A 15,229-nucleotide genomic window follows, 5' to 3' on the forward strand; every position below is an offset into this window, starting at 1 on the left:
AACAAAAAAACTAACAATCAAATAATTGTGTTAGGATTTCGTCCTCTCCCCTAGAGAATGAATAATGTAGCTCGTGGTTTGCATCAGTTATGTTTTGTCGTTTTCAAGATTTGTCTTCCACAAAATAAATCTGTTTCTATTGTTATTCTAAAATAATCGTAACGTTATGCTCGACACCAGTCGTGGGAGAATCTCGACAGACTGACGTGTCAGGCCGAGATCAAGAGAGAAAACTTTTCACTTTATCTCTCTAGATCATGGTCCGACACGTTCCACCCGTCAGGATTTAGTCCCGAATGGAGCCCGGCATAGCCTAATTTTCTTTCTAAGATTTCTTTTTAGTCTTGAATTATTGGTCTCTTTATAGCTTCTTTCTTTTTTTTATTTTTTTGTGGAAGTAACCCTTTACAGCTCTACAAAAAGATATTGAATTGGAAATTTTTGTAAATAAATTAGCCACAGCCGACACACTTTTCCGAAACCACCAGCCGCCACTCAGATTTGGAAAGCTTCTCACTTTTTCAGACCTCATTTGGTTTCATACCTCAAGAACAAGACATCAAAGTTTCCATACAGTATATCTGATGATGACATCATCAACTCATTCCCTTCACTGTAGTTGTTTTTAAATTAGGTCTCTCAATTTGGTTCTCTTGCTAATAACCCCTTCCTAAGATGAGACATCCTCCAATCTAACTTCAATTTTAACCGATCTATCTAGATATCAAATTTAAAAATTAATAGACATAATTTGACAACAAATAGCAGAGCTTTAATGAGTTCATCATAAATAACTTTCAAATATATTGTATTTGAAGTTTATGTCAGATAGTATATTATATAATGTCTTTTTCTTAAAAGTCAATAGCTTTAAAGAGATTGTGTCGTGTGCAATATGTCAACAACGACGTATTCAAAAGCATCATATAACATGTGATCTGATATTGATCTGTTTTATGTCACATCGTGTGTGATTCTATTAGTAATTCTATAAAAACAATAAATAAGTTGAGTCTCAAATATGATGTGTACATGTTTTGTTTTATTTTAATGAACTTTTGGTATGGGGTAGGGGTAATTTGGAAGAAGATGATAAAACATAAGAAAAAATAGTCCAAAGGAGGAAAGAGAAAAGTTTGGACGGCAAAACTAGTGCCAACAAAACAATAAGAAGGCTCAATATTAATTAACTAAACAACCAAAAAAACAAAGGTAACAAATTCATTCCCTTCCAATTCCGTCTCTTTAATAAACATGTTTTATCACATCTCAATAATTAATCAGGGTTAGATATTTAATAACCATATTCACTGCGAATAGAAATATTTAAATCATTACACCTGGTCTCACTTCGTTTAGTTTAATATGAAATGAGTTGGGTCGGTTAGATTGAACCAAAGAAAAATGATTTTTGTTTCAAAAAAATTATTTTAGTTTGAAACAATATATTATTGTTAATAAAACTTTATGAGAATTTGGGTTTATCAACTATAAACAATACTACTAACTAAATAATACAAAAAAAGCTAAATTAATAGTGTATGAAAGTTTTACAAAAATAATTTTAGTATAATGTACCAATCGGATCGGGACGGGTTTATTATCTAGTGTCAAATATGTTTGATACTGGATTTTTTCAACTTCATACCATAAACGACTCTTTCAACAAAAAATAAACAAACGGTTCAGTAAAATCCACTCCATTTGAAACATATTTGAACGACAATCTATTGGTTCAGACTAAATGGTCGCCCCTACATAAGCATTAACATATAGTCTGAGATTGACTTATTTTAACTCTCATAGTAATTGTTTTGATTCACGGATTATTGATAAATTCTCGGACAAATTTCAATTCAGGGGTTATTGGTAGGAAAACTTGTATTTTGGAAACAATGAGTTGGAAAAAAACGATGTCCACATATTAGTATTATTAATAAAATTTCGGTATGGGGGTAGAGATTATTTGGAAGGAGATGACAAAACAAAGAGAAAAAAAGAATCCAAAATAGAAGAGACAAGTTTGGACAGCCAAACAAGTGGACCAAACAACCAATAACAACACATGTTTAAATTAATGAAACTCTTCATCTCAATTTCTCACCAATCCAAATACAATCATGTCAACCACATAAAAACACAATCATTCTTCTTTCACTCAATTACACTCTTGAGACTACAACCGCTCATTGAGACAGTGGTTGTACATTCTGTTACACTCTTGAGACGACCAATTGTGAGACGACAACCGCTCGTTGGTACAGTGGTTGTACATTCTGTACCTATTGTTTTGTGATTAAGTATAGGTGGAACCACTTTATTATATCAAATGTCATTTAGACGTGTGACTTTTTCCAATTCCAAAAAGAATTTAACTCTTTAGGCAACTTTTCGTACCTTCATCAATAGTTCTTATTCATCTTCTATTTCAATCCTTGGATTACTTTAATTCCCTGAAATGGGTAGTATAATTTCGAAAATTGAAGAACGAGTGAAGAACCTTTTAAACGAAAAGAAGACTCTATCTGAACTTCAAAACAAGAGAGGCAATAAATTCCCAGGCTCAGATTATCACCCACTTGATCGAAAAAATTGGATGTCTGATTTAGATCCAGACAGAATTACCATTAACAAAATCGTTTGGCCAGGTACCCATGATTCAGCAACAAACGAAATCGGAATTCCATTCATTACTCGTCCCTTAGCTCAATGCCAATCTTTATCTATCTACCAACAACTTGTTCTAGGCACTCGTCTATTAGACGTTCGTATTCAAGAAGATCGTAAAGTTTGCCATGGAGTTCTTGTTACATATGGATTCGATGTTGTTGTCAATAATATTAAAAGGTATTTGTCTGAAACACAATCCGAGATTATAATCCTTGAAGTTCGAACAGAATATGGTCATGAAGATCCACCCGAATTTGATAAGTACTTGGAAGGTGAACTGGGTGAGTTCTTGATCAATCAAGATGACAATGTTTTTGAAAAAACAATAGCTCAATTACTTCCTAAAAGAGTAATATGTATATGGAAGCCTAGAAAATCACAAGCACCAAAGGGTGGTAGTCCATTATGGAGCTCAAGGTACTTGAAAGATAATTGGATCGATACCGATTTACCTTGGACTAAGTTTGAAAGTAATTTGAAATTTTTGAGTCAACAACCTCCGATTTCTGGCAGGAAATTCTTCTATAGGGTGGAAAATACGGTTACACCTCAGACCGATAATCCTATGGTTTGTGTAAAGGCGGTTTCGAAAAGGATTAATCCATATTCAAGGCTTTTCATAAGTGAAACATATTCTCGGGGTTTTGCAGACCGGTTACAAGTTTTCTCTATGGATTTTATCGACGAGAGTTTCGTTGATGCTTGTATTGGACTTACACAAGCTAGACTAGAAGGCAAGGCATGAAATTTTGGATAAGATATATATATATGTGTGTGTGTGTGTGTGTGTGTGTGTGTGTGTGTGTGTGTGTGTGTGTGTGTGTGTGTATTTTGGAGTGATTTCTCTCTTTCACTTTCTATTATAAAGTGTGTAATAAGTTACCGAATCCATATCGATTGTATGTCCTACTCTTTCATGTATATGAATCAAACTGAATCACAAATTTATGAAGAGAAAAATGATATAAACCCCATTTCTAGACAAAGAAAGGAGTTCAAATTCAAGCACTATTTAAGAGAAGGTTGTCTAAGATAAACACTATAGGACACAATCCTCATATCTTTTTCATTGATGTAGGAATAGGTATTTATACACATAAAAAAATATATACAAAATAAAGTTCTCTATGGTTATAACTAAAACAACTATGCTAAATGGGCCGACCACAGGTCGAATGTCGACGTGTCCAGCTCATTTTTCCGAGACCCTTTAGCATTCTTTAGTTAAAAAGTAATTCAAACAGAGTAGTAGTTTAGTGAGGGGAATTGTAGAAGGTAGTCATCTTTATAGGGTCATTTTGGTGAGTTGGTCATCTTTGGGGAGCTAACATGAATTCACCTCATTGATTGGAAATCAAATGCAATTATTGTAATTACTATGCATGATGATAACTTTAATAATTCGGCATGGTTGAGAGAACAAGTAGTGGGGGTTATCTAAGATGAACTTCAACTTCATGGTTTAAGTGTTGTGGGTTATGGGACTACTGGCCATCGGCAATCCGTGGTAGTGGAGAGGGTCTATCGTCGGTAATCAGGATGCTGGACAGACACTGCATCGGTGAGCATAGTTCGAGACAGACCCTAGTAGTTTGCCGTGATGATAGTCGTAGTGAACAAGCGAGAGACTCTAATGGTCTGTCGACATCGATGAAGGAGCAGGACAAACTACGTGGCTGGCTGTTTGTCTTCTCCGTGAGAGGTCGCCAGAACCGTGGTGCGCTTACAAAGGTTCTGAGGAAAAATATATATAGAAGGTATATGAGAATAATAATAACAATCTGTATAACAAATGACATAGGTTTTTGGTGACATGACTGAAAAATATTCTCTCTCCATGAGAAACGCAATTCGGGCCCGACATGGCTGGCCACGTCAGATCTCAGGCTGATGTCGGCCCCCCAAGTCGGGCCAAATATCATCTTGGACCATTAGATCTCAGGATGTGTCGGTGGTGCTCTTGTACCCTGGCTGTATACGTCCAAGGTAGCTAAAATGGACACATCCCATTGATTGGAAATCAAATGTAATAATTGTATTCACTGTGCATGAAGAGATAACTTTAATAAATTTTGCATGGTGGAGAACAAGTGGTGTGGGTTATCTAGTATGAACTTCAACTTCATCATTTAAGAAGAAGAATTCAACAAGCTAGTTTTTCCTAGTACTAATTAAAACAACAAGGTTAATTCATGGATCCTTTATCAGATAAACTTAAAAAGAGATCAAAATCAGGAAAACTAAAGTCTGGGTATTTAGGAAGATTAAATAATGATGAAGAAACAGATAGTCTATTTTCAGAAGATGATCTACCACAAGAATATAAGAGAGCTAAGTTAAGTACTTTCTCTATTCTTCAATGGGTAAGCCTTATTTTGATTTTAGGTGCCCTAATTTCAAGTTTAACTTTTCATAGACTTGTTAAGATAAAACTAGCTGATCTTCCTTTATGGAAATGGGAGCTTTTGTTACTTGTTTTGCTCTGTGGTAGAGTATTTGCTGGTTGGGGTATTAGGTTTATAGTGTTCTTAATAGAGAGAAATTTCATTTTGAGAAAAAGGGTTTTGTATTTTGTTTATGGATTAAGAAAAGCAGTTGGGAATTGTTTATGGTTAGGTTTAGTTTTGATGACTTGGCGTCTTTTATTTCATAAGAAAGTTGAGTCTGAAGTGAAAGATAAAACCCTACCTCTTGTTATAACTAAGATCTTGATATGTCTCTTGACTGGTACATTGATATGGCTTGTCAAAACCCTACTTGTTAAGGTACTCGCTTCGTCGTTTCATGTTAAAAACTATTTCGGTCGAATTCAAGATTCGTTGTTTAATCAGTATGTTATTGAGACATTATCTGGTCCACCGGTGATTGAGATTGAGAAAAACCAACACGATAGAGATGAGGAAGTATTGGCTGAAGCTCAGAGTGAAAGAGCTAGAACCCGAGCTAATCTTGGATCTACAGCATTGCTCTCCTCGACGAAAAAAGGGTGGGTTATTGGAAGTGGGGAGCTTCAACATAGCCCTAAGATTGGTGCTAATAGGATTGGACCGAAGCAAGAAGATGAAGCAATAACATTAGACCAACTTCACAAATTGAATCCGAAAAATGTCTCTGCTTGGAGAATGAAGAGATTAATGACTATTGTTCGCCACGGAGTATTGTCTACACTTGATGAGGAGGTACATGATTCAAGTCATGAAGATGAGTCTGCAACGAAAATCCGGAGTGAAATTGAAGCTAAATTTGCAGCTGCAAAGATATTCAACAATGTTGCTAAGCCAAACTCTAGGTAAACTCATCATACTAATTTCCGTCGTTCTGTCATGCCATGTTTGAGAAGCATCGTTAATACATTGTTTGTCAGGACATAATCTGGTAATGTTTCTTTAATAGGTTTATCTACCTTGAGGATATTATGCGATTCATGCGAGAAGATGAAGCATTGAGGACGACGAGTCTATTTGACGGAGCACCTGAAAACAAGCAAGTCAGCAAGAAATCGCTGAAGAACTGGGTGGTACGTTTCTTACTCTTCCTTTCTGCTTGTTATTGTAGTTAAAATATACGTCTATACCCGAGTATGATATGAAGTGAACGCGATAGAACCAAGTACAATCTTGTGTTCGATTTTGTACTTCAAATATGGTTTAAAGTAACGGTGAACTAGTAATTAGGACAAAGAAAACTGAGTTGAAGTTAGATCGATGTTCCGAAACACCAAAGAAACAAAAGATATGGATCTCCTTGATTTGTAATGCCCCGAGCCTTAGCAGTAATCATTGATATTGTCTCCAATGTTAACACCCTAAACCCACCACCCAATGTGATGTGAGGTTTCTTTCCATACTGGAAGGCCTCGACACTAACTAAACTTGAGGATGGCCTCGACACCAACTAAACTTGAGGATGCTACTGGAAGGCCTCGACACTAACTAAACTTGAGCACGCACCTATAGCCCGGGCTTTAGGAGCTCCCCTGAGCAATCTATAACTATCATGCGATTTGTTTAACTTGTGAAAAATTTCAGGTTAATGCTTTTAGAGAAAGAAGAGCTCTTGCCTTGACTCTGGATGATACAAAAACATCGGTGAACCGACTCCACCTAATGGTTGATGTTGTCATTGGTATTATAATAGTGGTTATCTGGCTTCTCATACTCGGAATTGCAACCACCCAGCTACTAGTCTTCATAAGCTCTCAGCTTCTTCTGGTTGCTTTCATGTTTGGGAACTCCTGCAAAATGATGTTTGAGGCAATCATCTTCTTATTCGTAATGCACCCTTTTGATGTCGGCGATAGGTGTGAAATAGAGGGCGATCAGGTACAAACTTACTAAATGTGTGTGTGCGTGTGTGCGTATGTATGTATGATAGCCTAATAACCTCGCTTGTACGGATTTCAGATGATAGTGGAAGAGATGAACATTCTTACTACAGTTTTTCTGAAGGCTGACAACCAGAAGGTCGTATACCCAAATAGTATCCTATGCACCAAGCCGATAAGCAATTTCTATCGGAGTCCTGATATGGGAGATGCAATTGACTACTGTATCCACATCTCTACCCCTGCTGAAAAGATCGCTATCATGAGAGAGCGACTAATAACGTACTTATCAAACAACCATCTTCATCCTAATAACAACGTACTTACGTACGAAAATCTCTGAAGGATGAATCTTGTTGTTGTTTGTGTTTTTTCTAAACAGGTACATAGAGAACAAGAAAGAGCATTGGTACCCAGCACCAATGGTAATAGTAAAGAATGTGGATGATTTGAACAGGCTAAATATGTCAATTTGGTTAACGCACCGTATGAATCATCAAGACATGGGAGAGAGATGGATTAGGAGAGCTTTAGTTGTCGAAGAATTGATTAAGACCCTAAGGGAACTCGACATTGAGTATCGGGAGTTACCTCTAGATGTCAATCTCAGGAACATGCCTGGTTGGTCATCGAATCGTCTTCCCTCCAGTTGGTCAGTTTAGTAGAACTGAGTTTGGTTGGCATAGTAATGGCTCTGAATGAGCAGGGAAATGTTCTTCTTTGGGGTATTCAGAGTTCAGGATGCAGCTGTAACTGAACAAACCAGGCAATTTATAGCTGAACTAGATGTAATTGAATAATATATATGTGTGTGGGTGTGTGGGTGTACGGGTGTGCGGGTGTGCGCGCGTGTATATATATGATATATGCGTATACATTTATCAGGTATAGAGCAAAACAGATAAAGGAGATTGGAACATCTAGTTATGGGAGTTTAGCCCGTCAGTCATTCATTTATCCTGTGCTGTAGACGAACTGGCCGAAAATACATGGAAAAAATCGTTGCAGCAAAAGATGAAGGCGAATGAAACGGTCAAAATCTAAGTTATGGTTGTCGTAATTGAACGAAATTTCGAGTGTTCGTGCGAAATAACGTTTTGCACATTCGTTGACCCTAACGCCAATCAACTCACTTTGGAGGTCAAATTCCATTGTCTAGTCCTTCAAATGGTTTGTTTCGTTTTTTTATCATTTATATTAAGTTCTCTTTTGGAATGTTTCGTTTACGTAGTTTTCTACTTTACGAGATTCTGAATTTTTCGTTGCGTCATCCGAATCATGTTTCTGGTAAGAGGAATCGAAATCAAGATTAGACATCATCAACAAACGTTAGCCTGCAAGGCTTTAACTCGTTCCATTCTTGATGAAGAGTGATGTTTCGTCCATTGATGAACATCGACGATTTGGTAGTTCTTCATTGATCAAGATCTCCACTTCTCTACTTGGTTTATACTTTATACTTATGTTCTAGTACATTAAAAGTTTTTGTCGGTCTTTAGGGTCTTTTCATTCTCGATCTTGATGATCTTTTCAATGTACGACCTTTAGGGTCTTTTCTTTTTGTCTTTGTCTTGTCAATTCCTTTCCCTTTATGAGGCACTTTACATTCGAAGGTTTTGTGTAGAACTTTACTTAAGTAACTCTCATGTAGTTCTCAGAGGAATAAAAATTCTCATACTCTGTAATGTTGTGGATTGTTATGAATGTAATTGTGGTTTTAATTAAAAAAAACCTCATTCCATTCTTGTGGGTCAGTTGTTGACTTGTGTGTTTCTAGCAACTGAAAATCGATATTGAACTCCCCCCCGCCTACTCCTCTATAGAAATCACAATTCTTTTTCAAAATAAGTGTGTAAATCATGTGTCTTTGCTCGGTCAAGTTGATCGAGGTATACAATATTCTTACTTCCAATGATTTCGATACACTAAACTGCCAATTATGACAAATTACATAAAAATTCTGATTTAATTTTTTTAATTTCCCAATGACGTGGCGTATTCCCCCAAAAAGAACAGAATGAGAATAAAAGAGGAATAGAGGGAAAATGTATAGTATTTTTTCTTTTCCTTGGGGTTGTTCTCGAACTAGGGTTTTTAGGGTTTGATTCTTGATTTAGGGTTTTTTTGGGTGGAGAATCGATCGATTGATCAAATCAAATCAAATCAAATGGCGCAAGAAAGTAGAGGAACGGGAGTAGTGAAGTGGTTTAACGGACAGAAAGGATTTGGTTTCATAACACCAGATGGTGGTGGTGAAGATCTATTCGTTCATCAATCTTCGATTAAATCTCAAGGTTATCGTAGTCTTGGTGAAGGAGAGAATGTTGAGTTTATGATTGAGTATACTGATGATGGAAGATCTAAAGCTGTTGATGTTACTGGACCTAATGGTGATTTTGTTCAAGGTGACAACAAAGCTGCCGGTGCCGGTGGTGCATATGGTGGTGGTGGAAGAGATGGTCGTGCAGGTGGTGGATATGAATTTGGAAGTGTAGGTGGCGGTGGATACGGTGGTGGTGGAAGAGGTGGTCGTGGAGGTGGTGGATATGGGTTTGGAAGTAGCGGTGGTGGTGGTAGTTATGGATATGGATTTAACAATGGCGGTGGTGGCGGTGGGTATGGTGGTGGCGGAGGATACGGAGGCGGTGGTGGTGGAGGGTATGGTGGCGGCAGTGGTGGGACTTGTTATACATGCGGTGAGGCAGGTCACTTTGCTAGGGATTGTAGTCAAGGAAGCAGAGGTGGCGGTGGTGGCCGCGAAGGAAGATATGGTGGTGGAGGTGGTGGTGACGGAGGATATGGTGGCGGTGGTGGTGGGACTTGTTATACATGCGGTGATGCAGGTCACTTTGCAAGAGATTGTTATCAAGGAAGCAGCGGTGGTGGTGGTGGTGGCCGCGGAGGAAGAGATGGTGGTGGAGGTGGTGGGGACGGAGGAGGTTGCTACAACTGTGGAGGACAAGGTCACTTTGCTCGTGAATGCCCTAACAGCAGCAATACCACCATGAACTGAAACACCTCTCATCTCTTTGAATATGCTTTTAGTTTTCTTATTTGGGTGTTTCTTTTTTCTGTTTTTTTAGTTAGATTTTGAAGCTGGTGGAGAAGTTCAGAAAGAAAATGGAGATGTTTTTGTAATGGCTGAATTCTCTATGTTATATGGGAAATTAGGTCAAATGACCTTTGACTGGGTGAAATTTGTTAAAATGACCCTCATTTTGACAAATTGGTCAAATGACCTTATTTTAGCCTGTTTCTTCCGTATTTGCCCCTCAATATAAAAGATTGTCTAGATAATCTAGACTATCTAATTTCCCCCAAAATCAGAGTTTACTCTCTCTCTCTCAAGTCGACGGAAAAGTGAAGGGATAAGGCTCTATCATCTTTCTCCTTCTGGTTCGATTATTCTCGGGCAATCTCTCATCTTTTTCTCTCAATCGATCACTCTCTCTCTCTCTCATCTTTCTCATTCTCGGGCAATCTCTCATCTTTGTAAAAATCAGAGTTTACTCTCTCTCTCTCTCTCTCTAGTCGACCGGAAAAGTAAAGGGGCAAGGCTCTCTCATCTTTCTCATTCTCGGCCAATATCTTTGAATCGAACTCTCTCTCTGACGCAACACTCTCAATCGATCACTCTCTTTCATTCAGGTATTCCTCTATCTCTCTTAAAAATAGGAACCCTAACCCCCAAATTTTATTTCCTAAAACCCTAGATTTTTTTTGAAGAAGTTTTCTACTATAGAAGAAGTTGTTTGTGGGTGAAGCTTTCTACTATAGAAGAAGTTGTTTGTGGGTGTTAATGGAGGTTTCTAGGGCAAAATTTGAATTGTTTGTATGTATCACTCGTTCTGATGATTACATGGGGGACTTAGGGTTTTTTCTCCCGTCGATTTTGATGTGAAAAACCTTTATTTTGATCTGAACTACTCGTTCTTTCACATTTAGGTAATTCAGTTAGGGTTTAGATCATAAGGGTAGAAGATTAGATAATGTGCACTCATTGTGCTTGATGAAATGTCTGTGAGAACTTGAATACTTCAGCTCATAAGTATATTATGCATATAAACACTATGAATTTGATTGCTTTTGCCTTTGGCTTACAAAGAAATGTTATTTGCTGGCAATTTTGAGGAACGGAGTTAAAGAAAAGTGAAATGAACAAGTAGGAAAATTTCTGAGGATTTCGTGGCAAGTGTTTGATATCTATTTTGCCTTTTAATGTGCCCACAAATTGGTCACTTGTTCATGTTTTGGCATAGTTATTCATCATTTATTTATACAAACAAGGGTATGATTCCATTACCTTTCAACTGAAATTTTCATGTTTGGTGTTATTGTGTTTGTTAGGTAAACTGATATTGTCTTAGTGAAGTGGGAAATATGAGACGTCCGAGCCATAAACACATGAATCAGTATAGTTTAGACTTAGAGGATATACAAATCACTGTGATGGGATTCTTTAGTTAGGGTTATGAGTCCGACTATGGTGTTTGAATGTATCGCTATTTCACACATTTACCCAAGAACTAAATTAGGTTCTCTAACTAAACTTCCTTCGTAAGAGTTTTAACTTCATACAGAGAGTGTAGATACTAGCCTAAACTCTGCATTGTCATTGACTTTAATTAACAGAATTATGAAAAAGAAAAAGAGAGTTAGAGACGGCTGAAATGCAAGGTTTATCTTGTATTTCTTGTATGTTTCTACACTAAATACTGTCCGTCCTGTCACTGTATAAATAGGTCTGATTATTTATTTCTTAAACTATACCTCCCTTTGGGTTGATATAGTTTGCCTGTTTTCTTAGTTGGGGTGCTTGATTGACTATTTCGGGCAAGTGCATAATATCATAGGCTAAGGATTAATTTATCTCCATATAGATCTGAAATAGACTGAAAATCACTTGTTAGCTATGGGGTTTACTCGGTTTAGAAAAGGGAGGTATTCTGAAAGAGACTTGGGTGTTGTATGTTTGTCTTGCATTCTTCAAATCAGACTCGTCTTTATCTGGATAGCTGGATACAAACATTCATTATATATTGTTGTTATTGTATTATCTTAAGTAACTCATATAAATACATAAAGCTATATGGTCTGATCTTAAGCAAAGTGTGTATAATGTTCATAGTTGTTCTTAAGAAAAGTGTGGATAACTCCCATTGAGATTGCTGAATTATGAAATTGTGTTATATATGCTTCTTCACATGTTTATTATATTGTTCACTTAGACATGTTTCTTCATAGGAATCTATTGTGTTTGAATGCACATCAATATGTGATTGTAAAATGGTGTTTGTTTAAATTTTGTTTGGGTAAGTTATATTTAGTACTAAAATTGGAGGTTGACAATATGATTTCTTATTTGTTATGCAGGATGACACGTAACCTACCGTTAAAGACTAAGTCGTTAACATCGCCAATAACTCGACGTATATGAGATAGAAACCAAGGCCAAGACTCGTCATTTTCCGAATCACCAATGCCGAATGCAATTGGGTATATGTTATTGTTTCCATCAAGACCAGCAGCAACAAATAGAGTACCAAGATACTTAGCTTTCAAAAAGGTCCCATCAATCACAATAACTGGTCGAATGCATTCCTTAAACCCACGTATGCAACAACCAAGTGCCATAAAATAAAATTTGAAGTGATTTGAGTTACCTTTTTCAATGTGGCATATGGTACCTGGATTACTCCGACACAACTCATTTGAGTAGTTACTCAATACAGCATACGCTTCATCAGGAGACCCCCTCACCAAATCAATCGCACGTTCTTTTGACCGCCAAGCAACATCGTAACTAATAGTGATACCAATATCGTTTTGTATGTCCTGGATTATGTCATGCGGTTTGTGTTTTCGTTTCACTCCTACAAACTTGTGCCTTATTAACTCTCCAATAACTCTAGAAGTAGCTTGTCTATGCACACGGTGGAGGTTGCCAATCTTGCTGCAACTATGAGTGTCTTCAAACTTAGACACCCTAAAGAAATTAGATTCGCCGATTTTAATTGCTCGTAAACTCCACCTGCAACCTTCAACTGCACAAGCTATTGACCATAAACTCTTTGTTGATTTCTTTACTCGAAACTCAAATTTTTCACTGACAGCCCATAAACTCATCTTATCTTTTAATGCACTCTTGCATTTAAATACCTCATACACTTTCACACCCAAGTCTTTCTTTCCTGAACCTGACCCTTCGTCTTCATCTTCATAAATGTTACACATAGATTCAAAACTACTCGGAAGTGGTGGTAGATCATGTAAAGAAGGAACAATTATAGGCACATCAACATCTTCCGTACCTAAGTCTTCTAAAGGCTCCTTACCTTTAACTTTTTCCTGCTCGCAACCACTTCTACCAAATGGATTTTCACTAAGTACTTCAACATCATCAGATGATCCACCCCCTACATCAAAATTAACTTCATCGGAATATTCCCAAATCTCAGAACAACTCAAATCAAACAAATAGTCTTCTTGTTCTCTAGAACAAATGTCTGGTTTTAACTCTTCTGCGAGTTCTTCCTTTACACCCGAACAACTCAAATCTACCACATAATCTTCTTCATCGAGAGAATAATGGTCATGTCTAAAATCTCCGGGTTCTTCTTCTCCACCTACCTCAACACTTTTTCTGATCATAGGTTCTTCTGTAACTGTTCTGTTTGGTGAGGTGGTCGGATAGTTAGTGAATGGAATGTTCAAATCTATCGAGCACACTTGTTCTCTTTGAGGAACTTCCTCTGGTATTAGGTATTCCTTTTCTACGTTTTTAGAGTGTGAACCACCTTCCATAGTAACATACAATGGAATACACTTCGGGAAATTACCTTTGACAAGTGTCCAGAAAAATGTGAAGTCACGCTCAACCTGAATTTCCATAGGTGAAGGACTCTGAATCGTCCCCGGAACCATAAAACTCAATTTTGCCAAACTTGTCGTGCTATCTTCACATACTATATCTTTAACAACTTCACGAAATTCTCTAAGTGTAGTCCCGCCTGATACAACTATTCCGGCTTGTTTACCACCAATATACTTTATTTCGTTATTCACATTTTCTAATTTACCACCATGAAATAACCAAATGCTCACGGATTCCATTACGGATTACCCTACAAAACAAAGATAAGTTCATTATGTATACGTACTAAAATTAATACCAACTTCTAAAATACATACAAACATGACATGAATTTAACATGTAAATTGAAAACACATAAGATGAATTCGATATGATTGCACTTTTTCTTTTTAACCCATACTTCATATAATATCATAAGTAATATTATACATTTTTCAGTTTATCTTCTTAATTAGATTAACATAATAAATACAAACTTTTTCTCTTCATTGGACCAACACTTTAGGCACTCATGTTTCTCATTCATTCTACTCTACCTTGGGTTAGCATTTCAACTTAACTATCCTTCTTCTTCTCTAACTCTTCCTCCTTTTCACTATCTAACTGAACTGAATTCCCTTGCTTAATGACTTTTCTAGCTTCTCAAATGATTAAGTCACAAAACTAGCCAATAAATCCCAAATCAATATTAAACATGCTTAAATTTCTAATATGTACATTAATATACACCTCTATAAACACATAAATATTCATTCCCAAGTAATAATTTTATCACAACATAACTTTACACAATCATCTTAATTAGGAACTCAGGATCTAATTACTAGTATACAAAAGAAAGACCTAGTATTTCTTCATGGAAAACCCAAGTTAGGTTGAAGTTCTGGTTGAGTTTAGAATCTGGACCCATAGATCTCGCCGTACTATAAACATCATAAGGACCTACATACTTAGGCATATCCACTGGGAACCGAACGTTTACTTTATTAGAATCATCACTAGTAACACCAAATGCAGCTCCATATAAGTAAGGAGAATCATCGTACCAAGTACGAGTAAGTCCAGAATCATTAGTTGGTGGTATATACTGTCCACCAACATTCAATCTATACATAGTCTGAAAATTGGTATTTTGGGGATCGATCAAATGATCCGAAAATCCAACCATAGCTGCAGGTTCGAATAAGTCGAGCATAGAGATGACCTCAATGCCATTGACAAATGCAAAAGAACCATTATGTTTTGGTGAAGGTATGAAATCAAGATTAATCGAACCAGAAGGAGATGGTGATAAAGAATACTAGGTATGAAAGACCAAGTATTTCTTCATCAATTAAACCAACTATCATGGAAGCTAGATT

At 36.8% G+C, this 15,229-nt stretch overlaps 3 protein-coding genes across 3 annotated transcripts; all 3 read left to right on the forward strand.

Annotated features, from left to right (window-relative positions):
- The first annotated feature begins 2,057 nt into the window (after nucleotides 1-2,057).
- Nucleotides 2,058-3,660, forward strand: LOC147570657 (uncharacterized). The gene has a single exon (XM_086657201.1). It carries the CDS (start codon nucleotides 2,459-2,461, stop codon nucleotides 3,413-3,415), a length of 957 nt encoding a protein of 318 aa, XP_086513327.1. The 5' UTR covers nucleotides 2,058-2,458; the 3' UTR covers nucleotides 3,416-3,660.
- Nucleotides 3,661-4,611: 951 nt separating this feature from the next.
- On the forward strand, nucleotides 4,612-7,917 carry LOC147570658 (mechanosensitive ion channel protein 6-like). The gene is made up of 5 exons (XM_086657194.1): nucleotides 4,612-5,959; nucleotides 6,064-6,187; nucleotides 6,699-6,992; nucleotides 7,074-7,276; nucleotides 7,377-7,917. The coding sequence occupies exons 1-5, from the start codon at nucleotides 4,863-4,865 to the stop codon at nucleotides 7,654-7,656; spliced, it is 1,998 nt and encodes a 665-aa protein (XP_086513320.1). The 5' UTR covers nucleotides 4,612-4,862; the 3' UTR covers nucleotides 7,657-7,917.
- A 1,120-nt stretch (nucleotides 7,918-9,037) lies between these two features.
- LOC147570659 (uncharacterized) lies at nucleotides 9,038-10,146 on the forward strand. Its single transcript, XM_086657204.1, has one exon. It carries the CDS (start codon nucleotides 9,162-9,164, stop codon nucleotides 10,005-10,007), a length of 846 nt encoding a protein of 281 aa, XP_086513330.1. The 5' UTR covers nucleotides 9,038-9,161; the 3' UTR covers nucleotides 10,008-10,146.
- Nucleotides 10,147-15,229: the final 5,083 nt, after the last annotated feature.

The sequence above is a fragment of the Eschscholzia californica genome, unplaced genomic scaffold (genome assembly GCF_041429995.1).
Source record: "Eschscholzia californica isolate CP2 unplaced genomic scaffold, dmEscCali1.0.p SCAF_1, whole genome shotgun sequence".
NCBI lineage: Eukaryota > Viridiplantae > Streptophyta > Magnoliopsida > Ranunculales > Papaveraceae > Eschscholzia > Eschscholzia californica.

Bases quoted from the DNA above. Each gene is read 5' to 3' on its own strand.
- LOC147570657 (XM_086657201.1), top strand. From the start codon at position 2,459: ATGGGTAGTATAATTTCGAAAATTGAAGAACGAGTGAAGAACCTTTTA.
- LOC147570658 (XM_086657194.1), top strand. From the start codon at position 4,863: ATGGATCCTTTATCAGATAAACTTAAAAAGAGATCAAAATCAGGAAAA. The intron at 5,960-6,063 runs GTAAACTCATCA...TTTCTTTAATAG, and splicing joins GTTGCTAAGCCAAACTCTAG to GTTTATCTACCTTGAGGATA. The intron at 6,993-7,073 runs GTACAAACTTAC...TACGGATTTCAG, and splicing joins GTGAAATAGAGGGCGATCAG to ATGATAGTGGAAGAGATGAA.
- LOC147570659 (XM_086657204.1), top strand. From the start codon at position 9,162: ATGGCGCAAGAAAGTAGAGGAACGGGAGTAGTGAAGTGGTTTAACGGA.